The 22353-nt window shown below is 37.2% G+C and overlaps 1 protein-coding gene across 1 annotated transcript; it reads right to left on the bottom strand.

The window, feature by feature from the left end:
• Window positions 1–5664: 5664 nt before the first annotated feature.
• Window positions 5665–10525, bottom strand: LOC104907470 (cell division control protein 2 homolog 1-like). The gene is made up of 7 exons (XM_057394022.1): window positions 10328–10525; window positions 9949–10133; window positions 8740–8895; window positions 8558–8661; window positions 8114–8185; window positions 6002–6145; window positions 5665–5890 (listed from the first exon to the last, which is right to left on the bottom strand). Exons 1-5 carry the CDS (start codon window positions 10523–10525, stop codon window positions 8181–8183), a joined length of 648 nt encoding a protein of 215 aa, XP_057250005.1. The 3' UTR covers window positions 5665–5890; window positions 6002–6145; window positions 8114–8180.
• Between the last annotated feature and the right edge of the window lie 11828 nt (window positions 10526–22353).

Here is a 22353-nt window from a genome sequence, read left to right on the forward strand (position 1 = left end):
CACAAGTTTCGGAAAATATTTCAAAAAGAGTGCATAAGTTACTAATCAAGGCTTGGTCAAAAGACGTTGTTACAGCAGCTGTGCCTAAAAAATAGGGCGAGATCCGTGGTTGAGCAGAAGACGGAGCTGTTCCTTGATTTTAGGAGATTGTGGCAAAAGAATAGGAGTTAGTTGTCAACGGCTAAATGTAAACAACGTTAAGTAGTGTGCACTTGTACAAATAGAACAGAATCATCTTAGGAACAGGAGAGTTTTTTTTACATCATTTACATTCAGATACTTCTTTGCTCTCTACAATACTCAAAAGATACTTAACATAAGCTGTAATTCTCAGATATAGTGGATTGGTGGACTCAGTTCCACCTGCGGTTTTTTACCCTTCTTCCCGGGGTTTTCCGCGTCACCATCTCTTGGTGTCTTGTTTCTTTTTGTATTTGTTCATTTTGTAGCTAGCTTTCCTTATTGTTCTTAGCTGCAAAGGTGCAGTAGGAAGAAGCTTGTCAAACAAGATCATGGCCTACGGATACTATTGGCCAACAATGCGCCAGGATGCAAAGAGGTACGTGTAGAAATGCGAAAGCTGCCAAAAGCATGCAGGTATGTCCCACCAACCAGCTGAGGTATTGCATCCCACCTTGACACCCTGGCCTTTCATGAGGTGGGGCATGGACATTGTGGGAAAACTACCAGTGGCCCCAGGGCAAATAGTCTTCATGCTAGCACTTACGGACTACTTCTCCAAATGGATCGAAGCAGGGGCATTCCAGCAGGTAAGGGATAAAGAAGTGATATCTTTTTTGCACACTAACATTATGTGCAGGTTTGGAGTACCTAGCGAAATCATTTGTGATAATGGATCACAATTCATAAGCGATAAAACGAGGCAGTTTTGCCATGAATGGAACATCAACTTGGTGACATCAACGCCCAGGTACCCACAAGCGAATGGGCAAGCTGAGTCCAACAATAAGGTAATTATCAATGGTATCAAGAGGCGGTTGAAGGCCAAAAAAGGAAGATGGGCAGAGGAGCTGCCTAAAGTACTTTGGGCAAACAGAACAACACCAAGAGGCGCTACAGGAAGGACTCCCTTCTCCCTCGTGTACGGATGCGAGGCAGTGTTACCTGCAGAAGTGGCCATTCCTACAGCCAGGTATGACCTATTGACTCCGGAAGCCAATAGTGACGAACTTAGCTATGATCTCGACATCATTGAGGAGTTAAGGGATATCGCATTACTAAGAATGGCTGCCCAGCAGCAGGTGGTAGCTCGCAGCTTTAACAAGAACGTAAAGGCCAAAGTGTTTAAAATAGGAGATTGGGTTCTTAGGAAGGTGTTTCAGAATACCCAGGAGCTGAATGCAGGTAAGCTGGGGATAAGCTGGGAAGGCCCTTACCTGATCGACCAGGTAGTTGGGAAAGGTGCCTATCGCCTAGTCACTAAGGATGGGAAAGCGGTACCTAGAAGCTAGAACACTTCTCACCTCAAGTTGTATCATTTTTAACCTGGGGCAAGAACCAGGTTATATGCCGACCATCGACGCCAGATTACTAAGGGGGGTAACCATAGCTCCTAAACGGAGCATTGGTCCGCCAGGTAATCAAAGTTCTTTCACCTTAGTAAACTTGTGATTACACCTCTACTAAAAAACAATAGTAACCTAAGCATATTAGGACCATTGGTCATGCCAATGGCCCACCTTAATTTTACCCATGTGCAGATAAACGCAAGAGGTCGCAGCACCTAGTCAAACAACTAAAGGTTGAAGCACTAGAGTTTAGCTGCACGGTCGTAGCACCAAGGAAACGGGCCCAACCAAAGCAAAACTCGAGCACATCAGGTAAAAACATCACCAAAAGTTGACAAGTATAAATGTGCATGCAAAAGAGATGTTTTCAAAATCAAAAGCTAAGTCAAAAGTTCAAAAGACTAAAAGTAAATATGTTCCTACAAAGACACGTTACCCCCATAGGCAACGGTAAAATATGTTCCAAGCTAAGAAATCCTAGACCAAACTAAACTTAAGAAGCTACGCTAGCATCCTCTCCAGCGATCTTGTCCTTGTCACCTTGGGCAACCCCCTCCAATTGAGCAGTTTCATTTGGAGACTTCGGCGTAGAAGCCTTAGAGTTGTTGGGTTTGCCACCTATAGCTAGAGCTTCCAGAGCTGCCATGGAGTCCAGCTTCAAGTATCTGTCGATGTAGGAGTTGATGCCTTTGTCATCCAGCTTCTTGAAGCGTATCAGGTATGCCAGCTTAGCCGTTTCAATAATTTTGGCCTCAGCTTGGACATCTAGAAATCTTTCATCAACATCCTTAATAGCTGTTGCCAGCTCCCCCTTGAAGCGCTCAATTTTCGCATTAGCGTCTTCTACTTCTTTCTTAGCTGTGGCCATCGAATGTTCCTTCTCCAGCCTCTCCTTTTCAATCAAGCACACCTCTGCAGCCAGCTTGCTCTCGGCATCTAGCTTAGCCTTCTTCTCTTTCTCAAGGTCTACTTGAAGGCTTTGGTTATCTTTTTGAAGACGGGCCACTTTGTCATTAAGAGAAGCCACGTTTCGTAAGCTATCTCTAGCAGCTAGGCAGTTTTGAGAAGCCTGGCACAATAGAAGCAGAGTGTAAATATAAATGTATGTATTATAGTTTGGCATGTAAGGTAATCTGAAAGGTATAGCTTACCTGCAATGATAACTGCACAGCATGATTCAAAGTCACTTCTGGATCCTGTCCCCTGAGCCTCTTCTACACAGCTGGGAAAAGAAGCTTTTCAGCTGAGGGCCAGATCCCTCCATCCAAACCCTCTTCAGCTAGAAAGTCAGCCGGTAAGCTCACAATAAATTCATCCTTTTCAGCCTTAGAGGTTTTATCTGGGATGTCAATGATAGTTGGAGCAGTGGATGAGCGTAGCTACTTGCGAGGTGGCTTTTCAGATTGCGACTGGCCGGAAGAGGCCGCCGATCTCTTTCTAGTCTTGAGTCTATCCATGGCATCTTCATCAGAGAGGTTGCTGGATCTCACTTGAGCTGCATTCAACAGCTAGCTTAGCTAAGAAATTAAAATAATATTCAATAATAGAAAACAAAGTCATAGCGTGTAGTTACCTGAAGACATTGAGTTTGTGCAAGAGGAGACTTTGGAGTCTAGTGGAGTACTTTCAGCAGGGGTAAGGTAAGTACGGTCTTCAAGAGGTAACCTGAACAGATCAGCTAGCTTTTCAGCTTATTCAGGGATCTAAGAGATTATAGCACCATGTCCTGCAGCGAAAACAAGGTAAGAACCTAGTTAATTCATTTTTTAGAAATAAGGAAGAATTGAACGAATATATACCTTTGTTAAACCATCCCCCAACAAGAAAATTCCCAGCTTCTCCCAGTGAGTCCTTCACTACGAAGAAATAGCTGGTCTTCAATACCGAGTCAGAGGCAATTGTGCCTTCTATCAGTGGGGGGTGAGGTGCCTTGGCCCTAAGGGTAATTTTTTTATTGCTGATTTTCTAACACTATAAGCTGTCAAGAGTTCGTTTAGGGAGAACGGAGGTTCTCATGTACTGATAAGAGCTTCTACAACTAGGCAAGTCTTCCAGAGGGCTGGCATCAGTTGGCTAGGGGAAAGGTGGAGAACCTCCACGAAAGATCGAGTAAGAGGCGAGAAGTTGTAGTTGTAGCCTAAAAGGAAAGGATGTTCATAATAGCATATGTAGTCTTCAGGGCAAGTTTCAGGTCTGCATGTGGAAGAAGGAACTATGATTTGGGTGCAATCAAGGAAATTCCCCAGCCTTTTAAGCCCCTCCATGTCTTGAGCAGCGATGGAGGAAGGAACATCTTCGATTGCTTTGCCCATTGGAAGGTGAATTAGAAAATACTTCGGAAAACAAAGGAAAAGGAAGAAGAAGTTTACACGTGGAAGAGAATTTTCAGAGAAGCAAGAAGCAAGAAGAAAGTAGCGTTTCAGAAAGCAATTAAGAGCCCTTAAATACTTGGGGTGCAACGGTATAAAATTCCAATGGATAAAAATTTAATAAGCTTATGAGTTTATCTTTTTGCTACTTTTGTCAAATCAGGTAAAAAATAAGCTTATCTCTTTGAAGAATATATCTTCCCAAGGCGAAAAAGTTTTTCTTATGTTTTGAGGTAAAAAGATAGATTTTACAAACGTAAAAATTTTGGTAACTTGTGAATTTAACTAAGTTGCGCCTAGGTTGGCATCACAAGTTAGGGGCAATTGCTATGTCCTAATATTTGTTCAAGCTGGAAAGTGCAGGTAGGGCGTTTGTCACTGCTATCTGGAGATCAGATAAGGAGAGTCAGGTAGCAGCAATTGCAAGTATTCACAAGTTCCGGAAGATATTTCAAAAAGAGTGCATAAGTTACCAATCAAGGCTTGGTCAAAAGACGTTGTTACATCAGTCGTGCCTAAAAAATAACGCGAGATCCGTGGTCGAGCAGAAGACGGAGCTGTTCCAGGATTTTAGGAGATTGTGGCAAAAGAATAGGAGTTAGTTGTTAACGGCTAAATGTAAACAACGTTAAGTAGTGTGCACTTGTATAAATAGAAGAGAATCATCTTAGGAACAGGAGAGTTTTTTTTACATCATCTACATTTAGATACTTCTTTGCACTCTACAATACTCAAAAGATACTTAGCATAAGCTGTAATTCTCAGATATAGTGGATTGGTGGACTCAATTCCACCCGCTGTTTTTTACCCTTCTTCCTGGGGTTTCCCGCGTCACCATCTCTTGGTGTCTTGTTTCTTTTCGTATTTGTTCATTTTGTAGCTAGCTTTCCTTATTGTTCTTAGCTGCATCTTTGTTAGCTGTAGATCCTTAACTAAGTTTTGCCTATGCAAAATTTGGCATAAACAATGATGTCAAGGGCTTGAGGTGTTGTAACACTATGGTTATCTCTAGCTATCAACATCTCCAATACTTCTGAAGAAGTTGCTTTAGCTCCTATTTTATTAGGACAACTTTACAGGCGCCTCTTTAGAAGTAGGGAATCCTTCAAAGGTTTTGGCATTCCAACCTCTGATTCTCCCATTTTCTCTACTGATAAGGGATATGGACCCTTGTGGCTCTTGACTTGCTGGGGCCATGTATATTTCTCAAGTTTATTAATACTTAAACCTCATCCTACTTTTAAAGCTGTTAAAGGAAAAAATGGGGTAGACCCTGATCCATCCTCCTTCCTTCCCAGCCTATTATTTTCACATTTCTTAGTATTTTATCGCCACCTTGGTACATGGCATATTTTCCCAGGCAAGGAGCCTCGTTATGTAAAAGAAGAACCCTGACGCCTGTATGCAGTGCCTGCATGAATGCGATCTCTAGACATTCATTCAGGCTCCACAAGAGATGGACATTTCTGGAGTAGCACTAGCAGAAAAAATCTCAAATGCTCCGGTTTTTTAGGCCACAAATGCTCCGTATTTGACGCGGCGTAGCAAACGTCGCCCGAGCATTTGAGACTTTTACAAATGCTCCGGTTTTATCTTAAAAACCGGAGCATTTATGTTACAAATGCTCCGATTTTATCTTAAAAACCGGAGCATTTGTAACATAAATGCTCCAGTTTTTAAGATAAAACCGGAGCATTTGAGCCCCTAAAAATTTAAAAAAATTTTTTTTTTTTTGGCTTTTTTTATCCTAAATTGATGGACAATCATTTACATGAAGATAAAAGTTTCATTTTTAATATTTTTGTTCATAAATACAAGATATAGTACAAATAAATAACAATTAACACCAACGATGATGACGACGATGATGATCATAATATGAATCTTCTTTAGAATATCCCAACGAGTTGATCCGCTCCATTGGGATGAGTTGAAAAGGTGATTCAGCTGGTGCAAGTGAGGCAGGCCTTCTGGAGCCATGCATGGTAGGATCTACGACAAGAAATAGTATGAAGGTTATTTGCACAAAGTTCATAGGCAATAAACTCACTCCCAAATCAGCACCTGCTGATGCCAGTAAAAGACTATCACATTGAATTATACCTTGGCTGAAAGAATGACTCATATGAGGAAAAGAAGTGAATGTACTTCTAGGAGGTGCTGCAATAGGATAACCATGTCTTTCATCGCTGAAGCCAAGGGTAACTGCAGGAGATACAGCATAACCTACAGCATACCCTCTTCCATCTATAGCCACATTTGATCATTGAACATTAGTTACCAAAAATATACACAAAATAAAGTGCATTTATCAAAATAAGCTAGAAGGAAGGGGGAAAGTAATGCTAAGGAATTTTATTAAGTACATTATACGATCCCATTAGGCTAAGGAACTCTATCAATTATTTAACTAGTCATATTCATAAAATAGTGCAGCAGATACCAAAAAAAGATCTGCCATAGGAAACATGCACATAAATTTGATATAAGAATCCAAAGTTCTTAATGAAAACTAAAGTAAAGACACAATGTACACTACATTAATAGTAGTGGACCACATAAAAGAAATAATTTTACGTTAAAAGTTGAAATAAAAGAAAGAAGGTCCAATTGGAACAATAAGCCATTGTTTGTGGAGCTTCTTTTTTCTTTTTCTTGGATAAAGCTATATGTGGGACTACATAATATTTTATAAATTGAGACAATTCACAAGAACCCAATAATCTACCCTTACTTAGTCATTTACTCACCTAACAAGGAAATACTCACATTAAATTGTCTATTATATCTACTGGATATATACCCAAAATCAGGAAGAACTTGTAGAAACTCAGCTTAACATGACAATATACTCTCCTCCAAAAAAAAAAGCATAATTTTTTTTTGGAAACCAAAAGGAAAAAAAAGTGAACCGACAGTTTATCAGCCAGATTCTTAATACTAAATACCTAATCATCTTGCAATAATTTAACCTAGAATGACACAGCTATAAATCATATATCTTTTTCCAAATAAACTACTAAAATTTCCACACACACAAAAAAAAAAAATCCAGAAAAAATAAGAAAGAATTAAGTGAGGAAAAAGCAATGAGAATGCAGTTTAGTGGAAGGACAAAATTGGGTTTTAGGTGGAAAGCACTCCTTAAAAATGCTTGGTTAGGTCATTAAGCTTGAAAATTTTCTCAAAAACATACAGGATTTAACTGCTTCAGGAATTCAATGTATAGCAAAACTACAATATAGTAGTCAGTAGAAATCTTAGAAGTGGCCAAATTATCAAGAATAGACCATAAGTTTGGACAAAAATAATGGTGTGAGTGTTTCTCAATCTCACTTCCATCAGGGGGTTTCCATTAATGCTCAGGTGTGAGAAATCTGACTATCCATGTTTGTGTTCTTAGCTTGATTCTCAAAGACTATTTTAGTTAATTGCAATGATAATCCTAGCATTAAAACATTCAGTTCAGCTATGGATTTAACATTTCGTCAATGTTTAAAGTATTATATACCAGTGGAATTGAAGCATGTCCAAGCACTCAACATCCATTCTTTTCCTTGAAACATCAGTGCTCCCTTCTACAAAACTTCTAGTTGAAGCCATGCCGGAAGCCGAGTTACATCCCGTCGAAGAATGTGGGTGGAGGGTCAGCCATATATTGTTTCACTAAGTATAATGGAACTATAGTTAGAACATTATTAGGAAGCAGAAGATTAGAAAAGTTCTCTTACACGTCGTCTCAATAGTATTGGCAATACTAGCTCTATATAATCTTCAGGAGTTGATTTTCTAGGAACTCGCATAATATATGGAGGCTTTTCCGTAGATCTCATGACTTTGTAATTCCAACATCGCCACAAACTGACATAAACAGTTCAGTTGCTATAATAATCAAGATTTATGTACTTATATTAATAACATATTAGCCTAACCAATACTAGAGAAAGAATACAAGCTAAAGGAGCGGAGAACCTCATATTATACTAACTTAATGATGCTCTATTCTCAGTGATATATTTCATTTCTGTAAACACTGCCCTTCTATCTTGAGCCAGCTCCATTAATGAACCAATATAGTCTTTTGGTGTAAGCATTTCAATCTAAATAAAGAATATTGCAATGGAACTTCACGCAGGGAATTTGTGAAAACTAAAATGTAGCTTCAATCTGATAATAACATAAAGACAACAGCTTGTTCAAGGGACAGATGAGAACCTTAACATACGGCTCTTCAATTGACTTTCGTTTTCCAGGTTCTGGAAGAAGAGAAGGATTGGAGCATTCAATCTGAATTAATCATTATGAAATCAGTTTAACTAGTAGAACAGAGAAAGAGACAGTCTATTTAACTGATAAAAACATAAATATTTAAAAGAATCTAACTCAAACTTCACAATTCATGAACACTAAAAATAAAGAATGGAAAGGCAAATCCAGAATACAGAATGTCAAACTGCCATAAAGTTATAAAATAAAGATAGCTAACAAATTTCATAGTAACCCAGAAGCAGACAAACAATAGTAAAGGTGAACAACAAGATTTGCCAACAATAACCTACAATTAAGCTAGAAGTTGAATCCACTTGCGCTTAAATCGAATCATTTCAACATCGAATCATAAGAATCAAAAATCAAAACCCTAAATCGAATTTAACTCACCAATCAAGCTAATATGGTCAAATTTAACAGCGGTTGCAGCTCCAACAACACGATTGCGCTTAAATTTCAGGCGAACATCCTCAAGAACGTCGTCAGAATCTTCTCTATCAAGATCAAGATCGACATGATTGAAGCAGAAAAGAGAGAGAAAGTGGGGAGAGAGAAGTAGTGTTGAAACTTACCGATCAAACGGCGAAATGAGGCTTCTGAAATCGCTACAGCAACGTCTTCCATAAAAAACTGCTAGTTGTTGTTCACGAAAAGCTACTGATATATGATGCTCAATTTGAAGAAACTGATAACTTGCTTTACAACGAAAGAGAGAAGGCGAGAAAACCCTAAGTTGATGAAGAGAAATGAAAATAGGAGGCAGAGAGGGAAAGAGGAGAGAGAAAGGGGGTATGTATGGGGTTTCTAATTCCAATGAGCAAATCAGGTAAAAAAGAGAATAAATAAATAGAAAAATTTTATTAAAATAGTAAAATGCTCCGATTGTTTTGAAAAACCCAAGCATTAGTGATAATATTATATTGCAAGGCACATCTAACAATCCATAAGCGTCCAAAATAAAATGCTTAAAATACAGATACAGATTCTAACAACAGCTCTACACACTTCAAAATCTGCATTGTACTCAATTCGTAACTGCAGCAACAGATAAACGCTGCAATCTGCGTGACCATAAGTACCACAAAACATCAGCTTAGTACTTCAACTTAAACTGTTATTTTCCCATATGTACTACCCCCTCCGCTACCTCTGCAGTTCTGCACCTTCTTTCGTTGCCCTAACCTCATACTAGTCACAACAAATTTAATTTTCATTAATTAATTTCAACCACCAAATTTGACTCAAGATCACACATGCAAAATCAAATGCCATAGAAACTAAATGGTCTGGTCTCATCTCCATGATATAAAACTTAAATCTGATTCCCTTACACCAAAACAGTATTCCAGTCAGACGCCAAAGAACCTAAATGATCTGTCTCACCTCCAGGATATGAAACTTAGATCTGATTCAGAAAACCTAAAATCTCACACAGTCCAACTTCAACAAGAACCACATTCTATTATTCTCCACATCTCAGAAATCAATGCTAAAACAAGACTAAGTCTCAAGCATATGCATCTTATACTACGCTGCAGCGGAGTCCAATGGCTGACCAATTTTAACTCTTCAGCTTTGCTTTATTGTTCTTCACTTCATACATTCAAAGCCAACGAAATTCACGCGCTAATCTTTGTAAAAGGATAAACATATCGTTTAACACGCTAAAACTACAATCATGGGGCTCACAAAACGGAAACAGCACAATATACCAAACTTCACTTACTTCAACAGCTGTATGAAGTAAGAGTGGCACAAAAGATATAACAGAAAATATATACCTGACAATGTTGCCATGCTGCATCTCCTTCAAGAGGGAGATTTCTCTGATCGCCGTGCTCGGAACTCCTTCATCCTCCTGCTCCAACCGGATTTTCTTCAAAGCTATAGTCTCATTCGTAACCTTGTCCCGCGCCTTATAAACCACACCGTAGGTCCCTTCCCCTATGTTCTCAACTTTTTCATACTGTCCACATTAACATATATTAACAAATCATAAACACGCCCTACAAATTCATGAAGACAATGAAAATGTAGTATTGATTTGTTAACATATATTAACAAATCATAAGAGGACAACAATATCCTTGCAAATACATGTAGTATTGATTTGTAAAACTTCAGAGGATCCAGCATCCACAAACCCATGCCCTACCCTACCTCATGCGTAAATGTCCTCACAGGAATACCAAAGGCCCTTGCCAATCCAAAGTCCACAAGCTTTAGTGCATTAGTTTGACGATCTATCAACAAATTCTGTGGCTTCAGATCTCTGTGTAGGACACGATGAGAGTGACAATATGCTATACCACGAAGAATTTGATAAAGAAACCTCTGCACAGATAAGCAACGTCGCATGTCAATGAAAGCAAAGCTGAACTTTCTTCAATATTCAGATACATTAAAAAATAACGAAGCAATTTTTCTAAGTGCTAACAAATGAATAGGGAGCCCTTGTCTCACACAAATCCCACATATCCACGGAGATATGAAAGCAGAAGCAATTGGAATTCACTCTTTGAAGGTCAGTGACAAAAGAAAGGGAGATTCTCAAGTAAAGCGAAATTAGACCTCATATTCAAAGTTCAACAAATTATATAAACCATCAAATCTTAAATGAATTTTGCGAACAGATCGAAAAAGATGAAAAGTCGAAGAAAATAGCAATATTCTAACAATCAACCGCAGCACAGATAACCATCACCATAAAAAATATCAAACAAGAAGAGGCAAAATCGACAAGCCATAATAAGGTTTATAGGGTTCCACTCGAACAAAATCAATCAAAAATCGAAAAGAAAAAAAATTCGAGTCGCTTACTTGTATTAATGAACTATGGGGTAAAATGCGAGTGAAAATGGAACTGAAAACAATCTAAATGGGAGATTGAGTCGAAATAAGAGGTTCTGCGAACGAATTTGGGGTTTTAGCATGAAAACAATGGTGATGATAAGGAGAAGGACCAGGAGAGAGAAAGAGGGAAGAAATGGAGGCTGTGTTGGTGTTGTCGGCATGCTCGACGAGGAAGAGGTGAGAGAGTTGGAAGACATTTGAGGTGGGAGAAGGGAGGAGGGAGGAGGGAGGTTGAGTGAGAAGAGGCGTAAAAGAGGAGAGCGAAAGAGGGGTAAGGATTCTAATGAACAAATATGGGAAAGACTAAAGACGATAGAGAAAAAAGTTTTAGTTAAGTTTGTCAAATGATCGGGTTGTTTCAAAAAAACCCAAGCATTTCTGAATTTTAAATCTTCGTTTTTTTGGAAGGTTAACAAATGCTCGGGTTGTTTAAACAACCAAAGCATTTGTAATGTAGCATTTGAGGTTTTTTCTACTAGTGTAGTGTATTTAGATCTAGGGATTTAATAGAAGCTGAACCTGAATATTTTGATTTTGAAGCCTATAATCCACAATTGGTAGCTAGACAATTTGGATTACGTCAAATGCTGGCCATACCCTATGTCTTAACACGTAATGACCCATAGACATCAAGAGGTCCTTTTGAATAAAGTAGAGCTCTTCGAAGCAAAACTCTCAACATCAACTTTATATCCATTACTCCTTGGTTATGGGTTCTTGGAGCTGTTAAGGGTTTCCAAATATGGTGGGATCATATCTTCCCAAATGATCAACAATGCGCTGATGCTATAGCATATTTCGAAGACTAGCTCTTCTTAGGAGGTAAATGATGTAATAAATTTTCCTTTCACAATTTTAAGACAAGTTGATCTTCCTTTAACTTATTTCTTGTCTTTCATTTTTCCTAGCCAAAGATGGCAAGAAGAAACTAACAGTTCCTAAAGGAATGGAAGTAGACTCTAGGTACGAGAAGTTATACGGGAATGTCTTATACCAGCAAACGCCTGAGCCTATTCCTTCAGAAGATGAGTATGATATTGTTGATGAACAAGGCATCCATTATGGAGATGTCCAAACTATAGAAGACATTCTTACCATGGAGCCAATGAAGCAAATTGATCCTCTCAAGAGAGCGGCTAGAAAAGAGATTATAACTGTATCTCTGCTTCAAAAAGCACTCAACCTCCTGAGTTGGTGGATCATTCTGAATTAGTTCAGAAAAACTCCAAGAATAAAGATGCTAGTTCATCCTTAACTCCAAAATTCTTGAGACACTCCTACAGGAAACATCCCAAATTAGAGACGACACCCGAGATTCAGCGTTTCAATATTTCTTCTGATGAGGAAGAAGTTAAGACGATTTCTCAAATCATTTCAACTAAGAAACTTCAAGGATCTAAAGCAGGTATATATATCCCTCTATATTCCTTTATCATGAAGTTTTAAACTTATCCTTAAATTAAACCATTATGCATTATTTTATGCATTTCAGGTTCATATGGCCATAAGAAATCTAAATCTCTTAATGATTCTTCTTTAGAGAAGTCGATAACTACCACTTCTGGGAAAACTCTTGGTTCTTTATTGGTCCAATTACGGCAATTATTCCTTCCATAATCGGTCCAAGCCACAATATGAAAATATGCAAGTTGATGAACCTCACATTGAACATGTTGATGAACAAGTTAGTTCTGTACCTCGTGAGGTTGCCCTCCAGTTAGAGTCAATGATCATCCCTACTTTGGAAGGATATGGTGAGATGAAAGAAGATAACGCCAGTGCCCCCCAAGAAGGAAATGATGCCCCCTAAGAAGAAAAAGAGAAAACTCAGGGAAACGATCAACATCTTAACATGGTAACCACTAGAGAGAACATCTTCTTTCAAGACAATGATGATGTTATGGATTCAACCTCATTAAATGCTGAGTTTCCAAAATCTCCTTCTCCAACTACCGTTAAAGCAGATTCCCCTATTTTTCAAAGAGAGATTCCAAAAGGTGTCATTCTTTTAGATATTGAGCCTTTAAGAAGTGATTGTGTTCCCTTGAATATTCCATCAAAAGATCCTTCTTCGTCACAATCTTCTTCTAGAACTGGTTTTGCATTCTTTTCCTCATAGATTCATTTTAGATTTTCTATATTTGCATCCATGTCCTCAAGAAACCAGACTTCACCATCTTGCTAACTTGGCTTCTCTTCTTCATGATATAGAGGGAAGCAATCAAGAAGCAAGTGTGATGAAAGAGTCCGATGAAAGGAAAGGGACGAAAACGGAGTTGTCTCTTGTTATAAAGAAGTTACCTACTTATAACACAAAGAGCCTTGATGAGCATTCTGAACGCATCAAACAAGAAGACAAGATATGGCATATTTGTCTCATCCTCTCCGAGAATCCTCATGATCAATCCTCTGGACAAATGCTCAAACAAATTGTAGAGTCGTTGATATCTCAATGTTTTGAGTACTGGACCCCTTGTCTTGATTATGTAAAGGAAACTTTGCTCCTTCAGCAATGTGACACTGAAACAGGAGTGCAATCCCTCAACATTTCAGTTCGCAGGCTTCAAGAAGAGGAGACTACCTTGGAGGCTCAAACTCAATCTTTCAGAGATTTCTCTACATAGATTCAACAATCTCTAAATTCTTATGATCAACAGTTGAAGTCTCTTTCTGATGAAAAACATTCCTTACAGAAACGCTTAACTGAGATTAACAAAGAAGTAATCACTATTATTAGTGAAAGGTCTTCCCTTCATAGCTCTATTGATGTTGAAAGGGAAAAAATAGATCAAGGACGCATCAAGCTTGCCACTTTGAGGTAGGAGATGTTTAAAGAAATGGACACTCAGCAAAGCTTGATCCTGCAAAGAGAGAAACTTTGTAATGCTTGGTCAGCCATAAAAAATCTCTACTTAACTGTCAAGCAATGTTGGGATGTATGAAAACATTAATTTGTATTAATGTAACTCTAATAATCTCTAGATGTTTGAAACAATTCTACATGTTTTTTGTTGAAACATAGGATCATGCTGTTCCCAGATAGAGGGATGATATTTCTTAATGAATTTTCCATTTAAAGCTCTATCTTTTACATTGCCATCTATACATTTCAATAAATATGCATTGTAAGATAATTTCTTATGAATGATAAAAGGACTTTTCCACTTGGATGACCACTTTCCTAATTGAGGATGTTTGTAAGCTGCTTTTGGTAGACACATCTTCCAGACCTTATCATTTTCTTGAAATTCTTTGAGCACTACTTTTTTTTATTGTAGGCTATGGCAACTTTCTCCTTCTGGATCTTCATTTTAGCTAAGGCTTCTTCCTTTGTTTCAAGTGCATCCATTATTTCAATATTCATTGCCTGAGAATATTCTTCTCCAGATAAACCCGTTTGTTGAGCTACTGTTGATAATCTTATATTTATCTCGGCAGGAATCACTGGAGTATGTCCATATACTAGATTAAATGGAGTGACTTCTGTTGCTTCTCCTTTAGAGGTTCTATAGGCCCATAGAGCATATAACAGGCATCACCACTCCCTTTGGCAGCATCCACTAAGGGACTACGAGCAACTGCTACTAGCCATACAAGCAACAATTCATCCCATTTTCTAGGATTATTATCAACCATTTTTGATATTCCTTTTACTATAATCTTATTGGTAGCTCCATCTTGACCATTAGCTTGGGCGTAGTATGGTGTTGAGTGTAACTTAGTGATTCCAAATTGATTAAGATATTCTAATAAATTAGGATTTCTAAAGTCTGTGGCTTGATCAAAACTTATGGTTTCTGGAATTCAAAATCTTGTAAAGATCTTTTCTTCCAGAAAATTTATCACAACCTGTGTATTGATCTTAACAAAAGCCTGTGCTTAAACCCAATTGGTGACATAGTCAGTAATTACTAGAATGTATGAATGCTTTTTAGAAGACGCAGGATTAATTTCTCCTATGGCATCTACTTCCCATCCTCTAAATGACCAAGGCTTGATGATGGATTTTAATTCTGAGGTTGGCGCCCTACTAATAGGTCTAAACCTTTGACATCTTTTGTAGTCTTTAGCATAATCTATACAATCCTTTCTCATAGTAGGCCAATAGTAACCATGTTCTTGCAATAGCCATCTCATCTTTAGGCCATTTTGATGAGCACCACATAGTCCTTGATGAATTTCAGCCATGAGGATTAGAGCTTCTCCAGCATCTACACATTTTAAAAGCAATCCTTCTGGATCTCTTCTGTGTAATTCCCCAAATTGCATGCAAAAATTTTGTTACAGCCATTTTAACTATATTTGGTACTTTTGATCCACAGGGATTCTGGAGGTATTGGACAATTTCTTTTCTCCAGTCATCATCCTCTCTTAATATTGAAATTCTATAGATTTCCAACATGTTTTCTGATACCCTCTGATTGGTCCCATTAATAGGATCTAGAGTCTTTTCTTGGAGGATGATATCTTCATTTGATGAAGGGGTTTCCTCTCTAGCAGAAGCTATTTGGGATAACTGATATGCTATTTCATTCTCTTCTCTAGGAACATGTATAAAGGAAATTGCTTTAAATTGTTTAGACAATCATTGTGTTTTCTTATTATACTCCTAAGATACTAATGAAATACATTTAAATTCTCCAGTCATTTGATAAATGACTAACTGAGAATCTCCATATACTTTAACTTTCTTAGCTCCCAGTTCTAATAACAATTCTAGTCCAATCAATAGAGCTTCATACTCAGCTATTTTATTAGTACATGGGCTCTTCAAAGTTACTGCCTCCTTAGTTAGTACCTTTTCAGGAGACAGAATATATATTCCAGCTCCTGCTGTTTCTCTGGTATTGGAACCATCAAAGTATAAGGTCTATGGGATGCCATATTCATCAATGATCCCAGACTCACAACAAGGATGAGTAGATAAGAAATCAGCTAGAGCTTGACCTTTTATTGCCTTTTGAGGAATGTAAATCAAGTCAAACTGCAATAGTTGTAGACTCCATTTACTTAATCTCCCTTTTATGAATGGCTGGGATATCATGTATTTTATGACGTTTGTTAGAGATACTACTTCTATTGTAAAGACCATAAAATAATGTATAAGCTTAACTGAAGCATCATATAAGCATAAACACCATTTTTCTGCCATAGTATATCTTCTTTCGTATCATGCAAAATCCTACTTAGGTAGAAAATAACTTGTTCATGCCCCTTCTCATTTCTTGAGTAAGAAGACTACCAATATAATCTTCACATGCAGACAAGTATAACCTTAATGGTTTTCCACTTTGCCTTGGAGGAATCAAGACTGGAGGATTTGCTAGATCTTGCTTGATCTCATCAAAAGCCTCTTGATGATATTTATTCCATTTAAATTATGATTCATGTTTTAGTCTTAACAAAGGCGAAAACTTTTTAGTTTTTTCAGCCAAGTTAGCCATAAATCTTCTGACATAATTGCATTATCCAAGGAATCTTTGTAGTTCCTTTTTGTTAGAGGGAGGCTTAGCTGCCAGTACTGCCCTAGCCTTGTTTTGATCGATCTCCATACCATTTTTATGGATGAGAAATCCATGGAAATTATTGGCTTTGACCCCAAACGCACATTTTAAAGGATTCATTTTTAAATGATATTCTCGCATTCTCTTAAATGATTTAATCAGGTGTTCTTTATTCCTAGAAAAGTCATTGTATTTGACGAGTATATCATCTACATAAACCTCCACTATTTTACCAATCATATCTTCAAAAATTACATCCATGGCTCTTTGGTAGGTAGCACCAGCATTCTTTAAACCAAATGTTATGGCCACGTATTAAAACAAGCCTAAAGATTTGGACATCTGAAAGCTGTTTTGTTACAATGTTATGGCCACGTATTAAAACAAGCCTAAAGATTTGGCCACTAATTAATATATATTCATATCTTGATGCTGCGTCTATTAGGAGATTAACTACAGGCATGTGGTATTGATCTTTAGGTGTGGCTTTGTTTAAATCCCTAAAGTCAATGCATATCCTTATTTTGCCGTTTTTCTTAACCACTGGGACAATATTAGATATACAATCAACATACTGGCATTGCCTTATGAACTTTGCCTTAAGAAGCATATTTATTTCTTCCTGTATAGGTTTTGTTAGTTCTGGTGCTAGCCTTTTAGGACTTTGGGCCACAGGCTTAAACCCTTCCTTGATAGGTAGTTTATGTTCTATTAAAATATTATCAATATCAGGCATTTCATGTTGTTCCCACGCAAAACAATCTTTGAACTCTTTTAGAATTATAATTAAAACATGTTTCTGACGACTAGTGAGAAGCTTAATTATATAAGTATAACGTGGATTTTCATCATCTCCTAGATTAATTTCATCTAGCGGATCATGAACTTCTTGTTTAATATCCTCACTTTTAGCCCATACTTTTTCATGTTCCTCTTCTAAAGGTTTAGAATCATATATGGTGGAAGAACATGTACTAGAATTTTCAAGAAATCTTCGATCTTGATATACTTTTAAAACTAGATCTTTCGTAACTTGGTTAACGATAAGGGTAAACCCATTACAATATTCTTCATGGCTTACAAACATGATAAACTATTTTATAAAACTGTAGTCTAAACCTATAGGCTAATAAAGCTAATGACTAATCATAATCTGATGTCTGTTGAGTAAATTCATATTTTGATTGAATATCTTCATCTTCTGGGACATCTTCAATTTCTTCTATGAGAATTGCACTTGAGTCTTCTATATCTTGGTGAGTTTGTGACTCAAGTTGTAAAGCAACCTCAATTCTGATGTTAGGAACTGCATTTAGAGAGTCCCTAATGAAAACAAAATCAGGATATGAGATTAGACAAACTTCCTCGTCTACTTGAACTATTTCAAAGGTATCACCATTCCACATTATTAAAACTTGGTGGAGTGATGATGTAATAACATAGTTATAATGTAACTAGTCCCTTCCTAGTATGGCATTATAATTAGTGCCATGTTCTACTATGAAGAGACCAGTAAAAGTGGTTTTAGAACCTACTTTAATCTTTAAAATCGCCATTCCCTCTACCTTCTCAGTTAGTCCAGAAAATGTAGTTATATTAATTTGAATATTATGCAAATCTTTTCTTGTTTTTCCTAATTTTTTAAACAAAGCTAATGGCATTATATTGGCAGTGGCTCCAGTGTCTATCAATACTTTACCTAACCGTTTTCCTTCAAAATCCACACTCAAGAATGAAGCCTTTAGTATGCCTATTGTCAACACCCTCTAATTTAAAGATCTTATCTATGATTTAATTCTCTAAATCAATTATTAAAGATGTTTCACTAGGCGCTTTCTCTTGCGGAGGATTTAAATAAGAAGATAAGCTTCGAGATGTTGTAATTAGTTTACCTGCTTTTTCTTCCTTATCAACTTCATCTGCCCATGATGCCGTGTTTGGCAATAATGTGAATTGGTTCTCTGTTATCTTGAACTCTATTGGTAGCATGACTACGTTGTATTGCATGTCCTGTCCTACTCCACCCCCTTCTTGGGACTCAGTGGACAATGGTTCTCCATCCAAGAACAAATTGCTGTCTGATACCAATAAATCCAGGTCTTCAGATCCAAATTCCGAGCCATACTCTTCATTAACATCATTTCCTTCAACTTCCTTCATGTAAGAATCTTTTTCTCGTTGTTGTTGAGTGTCGACCTTCAAAGATGAAGAATCGTAATGATCATCACTCAAGGGTAACAACTTAGTGATTCCTGCTTGAAGAGCTTCTTCATCAATCCTTACATTAGCAGTAAGAGAATCTTGCACATTTTGAGTGCTGATTTGAGCTCTTGCTGTGGCAGCTCTTCGACTCAAATCCTTCATATTAGCTGACTTACTTTGTCGTGAATTTTTATCATCTTCTGGAGATGCCTTCATTATCATTGATTTGAGTCTTTTACCTCCTATATTCCCTTTAGACTTATCTTTCCTTTTCTAAATCTTAGGAATGTGGACTTGACTTACATCTGCTAAAGACTCTTTTGTAAAAAGATGTGATCCGTTTCCATTAATCCTTCTTAGCCCTTGGCTCCTAGATCTTTTATGGAATGTCCTTTGATACGCAGGAACATATGTAGGATCATTAGGTATGACCTGTGTCCTAATCATTTGAAATGTTAGCTTATCTGAACATGATGAACACATGCATGCCCTTAGAGCCTTCAATCCCTCTATTGCTCTAGTTTGCAAAGGAAACTTTTGAGCAGCTTCTTTATAGGTTTTAGCCTTCTCTCCAGGTATCGACAAACTTGGATTTGCCTTGGTGTTAGTATTACTCTTAGCTTTGGCTAGATTCATACTATACGTATCTAAATCCATGGCCTGACGTTCTATTTCTGAGACAATTACTCTTTCGTTAGTCAATTGCCTAGTAAGAAAACCTCTGAATACCTGGCATTGATCATTAGTATGGGACCCATTCATATGTCATCTACACATATCCTCACGTCCCTGTTCATTTGCTATTTTTGGCATAATCAAGACTCCATCTAACAGTCTGTTAAAGAGCTGATTACCAATTTCTGTAGCTTGAGATGCCTGCAACATAACGGTGAAATCATTGTTAATTGTCACTATATTACAAGTCAAGTGGAATGGTTCTTCTATTTCAACCACATTAGCCACATTAGCGATTTCAGCATCAGGAAACATATTATTCTTATCTATCTCATCCTAAATTCTATTTCTAAAAATAATGCACTCAGAATTATCGTGGGTAACTACATCATGCCATCTACAATATTTCTTCCCTTTAACTTCATCGGCTGTTTTCAACTTATGCCTTCCTACTAGTTTAATTTTCTTATTAGATAATAACCAGTCAAAGATGACGCTAGATTTCTTAGCATCAAAAGTATATTCTTTTGCCCAAATTTTAGATCTTTTGACACTGAGAATTCTTTTTTCTCAAGAGGCGAACATTTATAAGGTGCTCCTTGAACAATCTCAGCTACATCAACTTCTGGTGATGTTTCAAAGAGAAAATGTTGTTAATTCTGAGCGTAAAAATTTTGGTGCCTTGATGAACTTTCGGCTTGTAGGTTTTTATTCATACCTTACGGCTAATTATGCTAATTCAACAAAATCACCAGAGGCATGACCATCGAACCTTTTTCGAAACTGAATCATCATTCCTTCTTGAGCCATTTGTACAAACCCCCTTTCAGCTTAGCCATTTGAACCTAGGTAGGAGAGTCTTCTACAGACTCTCCTAACTTCTGTTGGATCCTGGCTAAGTCGCTCGAAGTCACTCCAGGTTCTGTTCGTGCAAAGTGATTAGTAAAGTGCACTTGTATATACTGCCATGAGTGAATTGAATTAGGAGGTAAATTTGTATACCACCAAAAAGCAGTTTCAGTAAGGGACATAGAGAACATTCTGAGTTTTAAAAACTCATTATCAGCTGCTTCTCTACATTGATAATTAAATCTAACGAGATGTTATTCGCTGATACTCTATCATTGCCTGAAAACAAGGTAAAGTAAGGGTATGCATAATAATGGATAAGGCTTTTGACCTATTTGCCTATGACCTTTTCCTAGAAGTTTCGCTACTAGTCTTTGGACTATGGCCTCTACTTGTGTTGCTAGAGGATCTGGATTTCTTCCTGAATGTCCCATATTTCCATTGCCCATACTTCCGACTTGATCATACATAGGGGATGGACTAGGATTGAAATGTTGGTTTTGATAACCACCCATTGGAAAGTCCTGGCAATGTGCATAATTAGGATTATTCTGAACTTGTGTCGTTTGTGGCTGAAAGGCGTATCCATTATTATGCATACCCTGAGGATAACTTCCATTTGTATGAACAAATGGTGCCTGATTATGACCATAATTTGGAGAAACCCCATAATGAGACCCTCCAAGATTAGGCATTTGAAAGGCTGCAAAGTTGGAAGAAGGAGGATTCCCAGCCATATTTGGCTGATGTATGGGTACAAATCCATTCGGTGAACTATTGGTGCAAATTCAGTTTGATAACTTTGCAAACAAGTCAATGCACACCCAATAGTTAGATACTAAATGTCATGGGAGTCTTAGTCCCTAGGGTTTACCGGTTTTAATTTGATAAAACCTTGCTAACGTACTTTGTTACAGCTTAATATAATTAAACTATAACGCCTAATAAATTCAGGCGGCGAGTATTAAATAAGATAATCAATGCAATAATTAATCTATTAATTAAAGCTGAATATTCTCACTTACAACACAAATTTCTAGAAAGATTCTATAACACACATCGGGATAAACCAGGCTGGACAATTAAAGGACAAACATGAAGATGAATACCTTCATGGATTACGACTTAAATTGGAGATTGAACAAACTTGGTAACTCAGTACATGCCCTAATTCTATACTACAGGCCAACTATAACCCCGGAAGGGGGTTGGCTAATCTAGGTAAAACTACGCTAGTAGAAAGTAAATTGCATGTTTGTTGTGTATGTGTTTGTTGTTGTTTTCTAATGTTCCTTCTTGTATTTATACTTTGGAGGCATGTATAACTTCCTTGCTCCTTGTAGGGAAGTGATTTGAATCATTTATCATTCAAATCACAACTGTCATTTTCTAGCGCCATGATCGTCCTATTACCCACGTTCTTGCATGCCTTTGTAGTTAGATTAACTTCCATCCACTTCATCATTTTTATCATCGCTTGACTTTCAGCAATTATCTCTTGATTAGTGTTCGCAGTTGGGCTTCTCTTTCCTAGATCATTTATCTGTTGACTTTTGTTGACTATTTATTGCGGGCTTTTTGACATAACTGGGCCTTCATTTTACATGATCATTACATCCTTTGGGGCCTGATTCAATGAATCATAACAAATGCTAACTATGATGTAAAAATGGTAGTAACAGAGGCATTGTAATTTTTTGACAACAAGACAATATGTTGGCTTGTCCATACTAAGAGACGTACAAGAGAAAACATTTCACTTTTTTTTTTTAATCTTACAATCTTTTATTAATTGATTCATTTCTAAAAGAAAACCCACAATAAAATAATTGTGCTTGAAGTTACTTTACATTATAAATATAGTTTCAAAGCTATTTGTTATTAATATTAGAGCTTAGTAACTAATAATAAATAACTAAAACGTGCTTTAAACATGGGGTGTTACAAATCAATATTGAAATAAAACTCCAGCAAGCTTAAAATATTTTAAACTTTCTTTAAAAGTGTTTAAAATCCTTTTTAATCATTAATAGTTTAACAATTAATGTCTCCTAGTATAGTACTACCATATTAGTCATTAAAAACACTAAAAAATTCATACAT

Source organism: Beta vulgaris, chromosome 4 (assembly GCF_026745355.1).
Source record: "Beta vulgaris subsp. vulgaris cultivar EL10 chromosome 4, EL10.2, whole genome shotgun sequence".
In the NCBI taxonomy this organism is placed as follows: domain Eukaryota; kingdom Viridiplantae; phylum Streptophyta; class Magnoliopsida; order Caryophyllales; family Amaranthaceae; genus Beta; species Beta vulgaris.